The following is a 10,235-nucleotide window of genomic DNA, read 5'->3' on the forward strand; positions in this document are numbered from 1 at the left end:
AAATGGGGTCAATACAACAAGGCAATGTAAAATGTAAAGCTAAAACACTGTTTTAAAAGATGTTGGACCTTGCTTTTAAAAGTTACCAAGAGTTTGGAGTTTACAATCTGCATTAATCTGCATTATAAGCTTCCCATGCAATGTGAGACAAAACATGCGCATGTACATGAGTTATGAGCGTGTGTGTAACAGAGTTATAAAATGGATAATCTAGCAGAAACAGACAGCAGTTCTGTGAAGTTAAAGACAAAAAGAGACTCTTTCACTCTGATCTCCACCATTTCTCATTCTCTGCAGATTCTCTCCTCTGTGTGTTTTAATCCCACACTGAGGCCTCGTCAGCTCTCTGAAGCACAGAGTTTGTGTCGCTGGCTGCGTTTGTCACTCTCTGAAGGCTCTGCTCTGAGGTGAGAAACAGGAAGAGACTCAGTCACACATAAGTGCGCCTCCAGTTGCACTGTTAAAAGGGAACCAGAGTGGCCACACAGTCCCTTGCATTCCCTATCCACTCTGTTGTCCCCGAGAACGGATTCCTCTGTTGACTTAGTGGATTATATATCTCAGAATCACTTGAAGGTTTTACATTGAAGAAGTATAATTTTTTACATGTCAATTAAATCACAGTTAAATATGAGTTAGGTGTGTAGACCCCAAAATATATAAACTACAATCAAAATGGTGGAGATGTGTAGGTATAAACCAAAAAGAAGCAAATAGCTTGCATTGTATATGAACTACAAACATGAACATTTATGTCAAATACAAACATGTGTGCACAGAGTCACTGAGATGTGTTCCCATTGGGAAGGGATGAACAAGTTACCAGAGACCTCTAACATAAGTTTAATATGTCCCTGGTGCATCTGTTGAAGCTTTAGTTCGTCCATTTTAGTGGGATCTTAAATTTTAACAGTATGCTTAACTGTTCCATACGGGAACTGAGTTCACTTGGTCTGAAAATGAAAAGAGCCTCATACTGGTTGGGGGGGGGGGGGGGGGGGGGGGGGAGGGTTCAGGCAGGTGACTATAGCCTTCCCTGGACTCCAACCAAAACTGACCTTCATCCCTATTCATAGAGTATTTCAGAGTAAGAGAACTGATCTCAGATCATGTTTCCTCTCTTCATATCCAAGCTTTATCCATAATGGCCTAAAGACAAAACTGATCCTATATCAGAACTATTCTCTGAGATGTTTTATGAACTGTAGAGTTGTGCTTGGAGGTTCTGGGCAAGTGAGTCATGCTTTCTAATCTGGATGATGGTTCCTGTGATCCAGGCCATACAGTGTAGTGAGTGATACTATGACTCAGATACTATGACTCCAGGGGTCAGAAAGTAAAGCCCTGCCATGTGTTTCTTCTGCCCATGAACTCATCCAGCTGATTTCACTAATTAGTTATTTCTCCTGGCTGATGAGTTGTGCTAATGAGCAAATCCTGGTGATTGGAACAAAATATTTGGGGACAACTTTCTCTCTGCTCCGACTACCACAATAAGATTACGTAGTTTATGGGATTATTCCTGTCATTCAAATGACATAGGCCTAGTCAGCAAATCCACAACTTAAAACATACAGTAACAGCATCTCAGAATCGTGAGATCAATTAACACATAAATGAATAATAAATTCTGGTCCTACCTTGTACTGTGACCAGCAGAGCAGAAGCATTCTGAGCTCCAAGTCTGTTCTGTGCCTCACAGTAGTACTGTCCTCTGTTCCAGGATCCAAAGTTAGAAAAGATCAAACTCTGTCCAGATCCTGCCTGCCAGACTCCAGTTTCATTCTGCTTAACCCAGGTGTAGTTCTGCACTGGTGGGTTGGCATCACTGCTGCAGGTCAGAGTCACTGAACTGCCCTCCAGGGCTCACTGATACTGAGGTGTTCTTGGGAGCATTTAAAATCAATAGAGAAATGTGTTAAATTCCATATAATTTATCAATCTCTGTGATTTGTCTCAAATAGATTCAGAACCATTTATTGCAAAGGAAAGTTTATAATGAAGCTGAAATATCACACTGCAAATGCTTTCTTTGTTTGGAAATGAGTAGAATATACTGCATCCTTTTATGGGGGTTGGTAAATGGCCTTGAGACACAGGTTAAAAAAGCTTTCAGTAATGACAGCAATATTTAGATAAGAAATTTTATTTAGCATTATTTAGAAAGTTTAAAAATAGAAAAAGAAAAACACAATCCTGTATGCATGGTTTATTAAGAGTAACTATTATTTGGTGTAAAACATCTACAGTACATATGGTATGTTTGTTTGCACTGTGCAAAATCAGAATGACTACTCGTTTAACTTATGACATGTCCGTATCATCTGGCTTACTCATCATGTTAAATCAATTATATCTTTATTAGATTTTCCCTCCACTGGCCAGTGTGTCTGCTTTACTCTGTGTCTTACTGCTGTGAAGTTACCCAAAGACACTGAGGAGATCCTGACTCTCTGTTCTCTGTGTTTGATGCTGAGATGCACTGATATACTCACACTGCACATCAAGACGTTTAGGGGGGGAGATGTTTGTCCAAATCCCATTCCCTGCCTAACAGGTGTATTCTCCTGCATCCTGCAGTGTGATGTTTTTAATGGTGTAACTGTCCACTGGTCCTCCTGTCTCTGAAGATACAGCTCTATTATTCTTATACCAGGTGTATCTCTGCACTGGTGGGTTGGCATCACTGCTGCAGGTCAGAGTCACTGAACTGCCCTCCACTATTTCACCAGAGGGGCTCACTGATAATAAGATGCTCTTAGGAGGATCTGAAAGAGGAAATAACAGGTCCTGCAGTTTTATATAGATCTCACACTTACCTCAGTTAAAGTATGTTTCCTTTTCCTCAATGTTTCCAATACGTCATTTTGCTTGACTGCTATTATTGCAATGCCATCTTTCTTTCAATTTTTAGAATTAACGTAATCCGATATCGTTTCTAAACATAATAACTTCCATTTCCTAATCATTATCTGCAGGTTGCTCTTCTGCCCAGTTTTCATGTCTTTTATTGGTACATTAAGGGTACAACTGCATCATCGCTTTTTCAAAATGAGTAACAAATGAGACTCAGTAAAGTTAAATGTATGAGTTTGTCCTCAAATACTCACAGAGAGTCACTGCTGGGGACAGGAGATTCTCATGACCTCTTACTGCACGGGAGTAGCTGCCTGCATCTCTACTGCTGGCTTTGAACTGAAGGTAGTTATGATTTTGATATTTCTGGGCGGTGTAAAACAGAGATTGTCCATTCTTGTACCAGATGAATGTTTGGCTGCCAGTCAGGTCAGTGCAGGTGATTTTACAGGTTAGTGTCACCCTCACTCCCTCACTCACTGTGCTAGATTTCATTTCAACCTTTACACCTGAGTGAGAAGAAGAAATACAATACCGCAATATACTGAGTTATTCAACAAAATTCCACATTGTACAGAACCCACAATAAATGTATGAATGCATATTACTGTAAATGGTCCAGTATTTCATTTCAATTAAAGATTGAAGTCAACTGAGACCCCAAAACCTCAATCTGTCTGATAATGGAATGCTTGTTCTCTTGGTTCTTGTGCATAAATGAATGTAAAATACACAAATGTGACCTCAAACACTCACATCTCACACTGAGAGTCACAGCGAGGGAAACAAAATGCTGATTGCCTCTTACAGCACAGGAGTGCCTGCCCGTATCGTCACGTCTGAATTTAAGGATTCTATAGGACTGGTAGAACCTGGAGTCTTCAGTCAGAAGCTGCTCATTCTTGTACCAAATTAAGCTGTTGCTCTCAGTCAGCTGAGTGCAGGTTGCTCTACAGGTCAGTTCCACTGTCTCTCCCCCTGACACTGTTCAGAATTTATATCCACCTTCAAACCTGAGTGGGTTGAAAAAGAAAACAGAATGTAACTCAACACACTTCTATTCTACATTAGAAAATCCAGCAAGGTGATAAAAATGATTTTTTTGAATGGACATAATGTGCACTAATAATATCAATAACACAAGGAAACATGAGCAGAAAGTTGATGGTCACAAGGAGGATTAGGGCCATGCATTGCTTGTGCCAAAATGCTTTTTTTTGTTATTTTTGCACAGTGGTGGTAAGTAACTAAGTACATGTACTTTGTTACTGTACTTATGTAGGATATTGGAAACATTGTACTTTTACTTGAGTATGAACAATATTGGCAACTTTCACTTTCTGCTACACTACATCGATAAAGAAATTATGTACTTTTTACTCAAATGCATTTCTATTGACAACTGCCGTTACTTGTTACATTTCTTGCGGTTGGTAATCAGTCGAATTTTCTCTGCTTTGGCTGGCATAACGTGGTGAAAACATGCAGTCATTTCCCCCCTCTTTTAAAAATTATCTGGTGGCTGATAAAGGGTGATACCGCCATCTACAGGGCATTGTAATATCTCATAAAAAACACATTTTCAGTGTGCAAGAATGCCAAGTTACTCACACATACAAAGCACCATCTATAACTCATTCATTCAAACTGGCTAAAGTACTGATATCAAAATGACGCCAGGTTACTGTACTACAAACTATATAGGCTATCTTTCCTCACTGAAATTAAAGAAGCTGTATTCCGAGGCAATGTTTTATTAACAAAGAAGGCACATGACAATTCAGACATGCCTGCCCCTTTTTTAAACTGGCAATGTAGCACCTTACGCCTTTGCACTATACAGAGATGTAAGATGTTGTGCTTGGACAGCATGGTTGGACAGACGAATCCTCTTCCTGGGCTTTGTAAAATCTGTCTTACATTACATTGTTATGAAATATTCGGTTGTCATTCCATTTTAAATTACTACCGCTGGTTCTGCGATAGGGGATGAATACCGCATGGGGGCCCCCTGGTGGCCACGGGGGCCCTAAGCAGCCGCTTAGTTCGCTTATGCCTCGGGCCGGCCCTGCATGCATTATTTCCCAGTAAAACAGAAGGTGGGCAGACACTCACATTTCACATTGACTGCAGGGGAAGTGACTCTCAAAGTGCAGGTGCTGCTACAGGTCAGTGTCAGAGTGTCATTGAAATTGAGACACTCTGTGCCTCATTCTCTGTCACTTTCACCTGAAGACCTGCACACGAGAATCAACACGATAAAAAGACCATTCTGTTTCTATTAGAAAATGATTAGGAGTACTGCCAGTTAATCTTATAAAAAGCAAGTTTAGAATTACCTGTAACTGTCAATGAGACTCCAGAATGACCAGTATATTTTCCACCATAATGGTTGGGCAGGAACTTGAAGCGATATATTGCTGAATCACTTTCTCTCAGCTGCTTTATTCTAAAAGTGCAGTCACTGTTCTTATTCCCCAGGTACTCCACACGGTCCGGGTACTCTGGGTCCTTGGACAGGTCTTCGCCCTCCTGTGGCTTGTTCTAATGAATAAACCAGAAAGTTTTCTGCACTGTGTGAGATGTGGGATATGAGTAAGTGCAGCTCATGTCTACTGAAGACCCCTTTAAGGCACAGATTCTCTCAGGGGTGTAAGTCACTCCCCATCCCAACTGGCTCAGAACACCTGAAAAATACACACACATGCGCGCGCACGGGCGCACACACACATACACACACACGCACATCCACACACACATACACACGCAGACACACACATGCACATGTATACATATACACACACACACACACGCACACACACACACACACACACACGCACACACATACACACAAACACAAGTATACATACACACACACACACACACACATGCGCACACATATGCAAATGCACGCACACACACACACACACACAAATTCACGCATGCAAACACTCACACACACAAACACACTGCTCAGAAATCCTTTAAAACACAGATGTGTTGGCAACATGACAGCTAAGGGATACAATTAACAAAACTTTAAAACAAGTGCACCTAACTTCTCCAAAACTATGGAACATCAATAATTGAACTTGTATTTCAATACTAACTTATGTCAGTAGATGGCAGTAGCCTCCGATCAATGTGAGATTTGCAGGTACAGGAAGTCTTCCTTAGTAGCTAGCTTTGCTAGAATGTAGTAGCAAACCAAGCAAGTTAAGAGCAAGTGTCTGTGTCATTCTAAGAATGCAACATGCACAATCAACAGCTCCGATCATTTAGTAAAGCCACAGATATTTATATCATGCCTCTGTCTCAGTTTCATCGCTGAGTGTGAAGAGGAACTTCATTTTATAAGTTCTCTCATTTTCCCCTCTCTTTTCAGATGAGCAATGTTGCACTACTCTAAATTAATGTACAGTAGAACATTATTTTATGTAAATTATATACATTCCTTAAAGCAATTTAAATGTATTCACTTTGGCTTCTTATTGAGATAATGAAGAGAGACTAATAAATAGGAACACATGCTGATAAATACTTTATATGTCGACTGAAACATCAGAACTACATTTGGAAAAAAAACACACAAACAATTCACCTGACACAGAGAGGACGATTACCAACAAGGTATTGAAGAGCATGGCTGCATCAGATTGAAAATATTTATCCAAATACACATATACAGGTCTTGATTATTATTTACACTGTGAAAATGAACAGTAGAAATAGAGACTCACAGAGTATTCTATTTATTAGCAAAAATACCAGACTAACAAATACTACACAAGAGCACACAGTGAGTTTGTGTTGCTAATGTCCCTAAATACTCTTTTTTTTATGAAGAGCTCACACAGTCCAGACAGCAAAGACTCAGACAGGATGTTACTTGACAATTGATATTTGTATGGAAGAAACAGCAATCATTTCTAGTCTGAAAATACATTTTATTTTTTGATTTATCCCAGTTCAATCTTCTTGCACCACAAAATATTGTGATATAGTTTTGATTAAATGAAATAATATGATAATGCACTTACCAGGAGAGAGTTCTGATCTGGCCTCAGTGCTTTGCTAATGAGCCATTAGTATAAAACAGCCTTGCAGACAGAGCAGTGTGGCTGAATGTGACTGCAAAGGAAGTGCTTCACACTAAATATAAAAGTAGAATGTGCTGTTGCAGAACTGACTCACTTCCCCTTTTTTCCTAAAAGTCATGCACATTTTAGATTTTATCAGATAAAAACGGTTGAAGAAAATGAACACAGTCGTTTGCTTTGTGTATGGACTGGACCAGTAGTGCCTTTTTAAAAAGACTGGGTAATTCTCATTTCTCACGCCCCACTGTGTCATTGAAATTGAGATAAATGAATATTTAAATATCAATATCAATGAGAACGGCTGCTCTTCATCAGAATCATTTGTAACTATGCTTATGTTTGCATATTACGCTTATAAAATAAACATAACAATTATGTTTACAAAAATGATTCCTGGTATTAATCATTCTGACATAAATGTTGTAATGAACTCAAACTTTGCATTGCATAAGCATTCCTAAATACACATGCCCTTGCAGACAGATATAATCACACACACACACACACACACACACTTTCATGTGCACACATGCGCATAAATAAGCACATGTATCAATTTAGCAGAGACCTTTCTTCCATTCACAGATGTCAAAATAACAGTCATTGTTTCTGTTTTCAAAATATAGATATATGTCAGTACATCTGTATCTAGCAAAATGACCATTATATTCCTGAGATATAAAAAAGCAATAATGAATAAAAATATGCTTCCAGCTGCATGTGCATGACTGAACTGAAACATCTGTGACTGCATTGGCAAAGTGCACTAAAGCTACCAGCAGTAAGCTAGTTAGTTAACTAGTTATCTACTAGTTATCTGCTAACTGTTGCTAAGGCCTGAGGCTTGGCCTATTCCAGTACATGTACAGTATAATCAGCAGAGATTAATTTTAATGAGACTGTAAAAGGTGTGATAGGCATCAGGCACAGGTAAACACACATACTTCAGGAGCCCCATGCAAAATCCATTACCTAAACCAGATTATTAGTGTGGTTGCTTTAAGGCAACCACACTACTATTATCGCACATATTATTATTATTCTTTCCACCCATTTTTTGGACCGCTACTCCTCCCAGAGTTTTCGCACCACATACACGTGCCATATGTCAAATTTACCGGCTTATTTGGGAATCGCGTGCTATTACTTTGTGGAAAGTTTCGCTGCACGGTTTTTGAGAAATATTAATTTTTATGCCCAATTTTTCCCCATAGAGATGAATGGAGAAGGTGACGTCGTTCATATGCGAACGGTGAAGTTACAGCATTGGTCGGCTTTGCACACGTGATGCGGTCAGCTCTACGGTCTCAGCTGCCAGGATAGGAATAGCTGAATGCGGAAGTGAAGGGTAAAACGGTATTCCAACTGAAAAATTACAAATGAAAACGCTGTCAGCTAGGTATATCAACAAACATATGGCTTAGGCATACCCAGAAGTCCTCAATAATAATAGTATTTCACGAGATATTACGCAAATTCGTTGACGACGTTTCGTCACATGCAGCGTCTTAGAATGCCAGTGCTAACAAACAGTGAATGGCTTTAATGCGATAATGAGAGCACTTTCGGTTGACCTAAAAAAACGATATTAAAAAACCAAAAATAGACGTGCTGTTATACCTGGTTAGAAAGCTTATGCTCTCAGCTACTGAATAAACGAATTTTCAAACAACCCAGACTTTGCGTATTTGCATGCTAGTGCTAACAAAGAGCGAATACGTTCTATGACATGATGACATAGCTTTCGGTTGACCTAAAAAAACGATGTTAAAAAAACAAAAATAGACGTGCTGTTATACCTGGTTAGAAAGCTTATGCTCTCAGCTACTGAATAAACAAATTTTCGAATAAGCCAGACTTTACTAAAAAAGTGCAACAACGCCGTCAACAAAACGTGTGCAGCAGCTTCAGGTCCGGTCTTACTCCAGAAAAAGACGTCAGCTTGTAATACCACACATACTGCATTGAGTGCTCTGTAAGTTTGTAGTACAAACTGCCTTTATCTACACTTCATCGATCCAACAGGTGATAGAATAAGCTTTCTAACTATGTATAATATGTGACATTTAACTTCTGTAATGCCGTTTTATATTCCAGCGAGTTGGAAACTTTGGTCTCTTTATAACTGCATTGAGGCTAACAGGTAATAGACTATCCTCTGTCTATGAGTTGGTATCTAAGGTAACAGATTAAACTCTGAATTGCAGCCCAGTTAAATGTTTTTAGTTGAATGGTAAAAATGAGCTGAACTTAACGTAAAAACATCAATCAATCAAATTAATCTCCCTAGACCTGTCTTGCTTTTTAAAATGGTGCGGTCGCGCAGTGTAGATATAGGGTTTTTCCAAGACCCTCTGAACTGGCCAGCTAGCTTTGTGATTCGCCGTCACTCGTCACAGCATACCGTGAGTAAAACACTGATCTCAAGTATTGATGAACGGTTAATTTAGCTCTGAATACGTGTGTTGCAAATGAACTCGTTGCCGTGATGTTATATCATGTATACCATACTATGTCTCTGCTCAGAAACTGTTCACTCCGTTCAGCAGTAAGTCGACTTTGCGTTGGCGGCAACCACACTTCACAATTTCTGCAGGAATTGTCTAGTTAATTTCTAATATTGTACACGCTGACATAAATGTAACACATCTACTATGAGAATCTTAATACTTCTTTATGTTTTTTTTTTTTCCAATATAAATCACAGCACACCCATCTCAGCTCTCCCCAGTGAGACACTCTGGTCTATCCAGTGAGACACGCTGGCCTATCCAGTGAGACACTCTGGTCTATCCAGTGAAACTCTCTGGTCAATTGACCAGTGAGAAGCTCTAGTCTATCCAGTGAGACACTCTGGTCAATTGACCAGTGAGAAGCTCTGGTCTATCCAGTGAGGGTCGTTCACCTGCTGACTCCATAGAGGCCTCGTCTGGCTCCAGTCTGAGAGAGCAGTCTATGATAAAAGCTGCTGGAGAGAGATAATAGACCTGACACAGCGACAGTCAGCACAGGTAGTATAAAGGTGGGATATTCTCACCTGGGGGCAGCACTGGAGGGGCGGAACTGGATGCTGGCGTACTGAACACCCTCCTCACACTGGGGGAGTGGCTTTTGAACAGTGGAGTACAGAACCTGCTCCTGGTTGCAGGTGTTAGCGGGCTGAACGGAGGAGTAGAGGGGAACTTCATCGTCGTCTCTGTCCGTACCCTGTGTTACAGTGTGACTCATTGCCATCCCTGAGACGTTGCCATAAATGGGGCTTTTATTCCCCTGCAGGGT

The 10,235-nt window shown here is 40.0% G+C and overlaps 1 protein-coding gene across 1 annotated transcript; it reads right to left on the minus strand.

Annotated features, from left to right (window-relative positions):
* Positions 1–271: 271 nt before the first annotated feature.
* Positions 272–7,886, minus strand: LOC135246443 (B-cell receptor CD22-like). Its single transcript, XM_064319903.1, has 6 exons — positions 5,196–7,886; positions 3,613–3,869; positions 3,111–3,365; positions 2,554–2,768; positions 1,641–1,857; positions 272–402 (listed from the first exon to the last, which is right to left on the minus strand). The coding sequence occupies exons 3-6, from the start codon at positions 3,349–3,351 to the stop codon at positions 317–319; spliced, it is 759 nt and encodes a 252-aa protein (XP_064175973.1). The 5' UTR covers positions 3,352–3,365; positions 3,613–3,869; positions 5,196–7,886; the 3' UTR covers positions 272–316.
* Positions 7,887–10,235: the final 2,349 nt, after the last annotated feature.

The sequence above is a fragment of the Anguilla rostrata genome, unplaced genomic scaffold, assembly GCF_018555375.3.
Source record: "Anguilla rostrata isolate EN2019 unplaced genomic scaffold, ASM1855537v3 scaf0321, whole genome shotgun sequence".
Lineage (NCBI taxonomy): Eukaryota > Metazoa > Chordata > Actinopteri > Anguilliformes > Anguillidae > Anguilla > Anguilla rostrata.

Coding starts and splice junctions, on each gene's coding strand:
- LOC135246443 (XM_064319903.1), bottom strand. CDS start 3,351: ATGAAATCTAGCACAGTGAGTGAGGGAGTGAGGGTGACACTAACCTGT. Junction 1,858..2,553: donor ATGCAGGAGAATACACCTGT/TAGGCAGGGAAT, acceptor TGAGCCCTGGAG/GGCAGTTCAGTGACTCTGAC. Junction 403..1,640: donor TCTGCTGGTCACAGTACAAG/GTAGGACCAGAA, acceptor TTCTCACCTCAG/AGCAGAGCCTTCAGAGAGTG.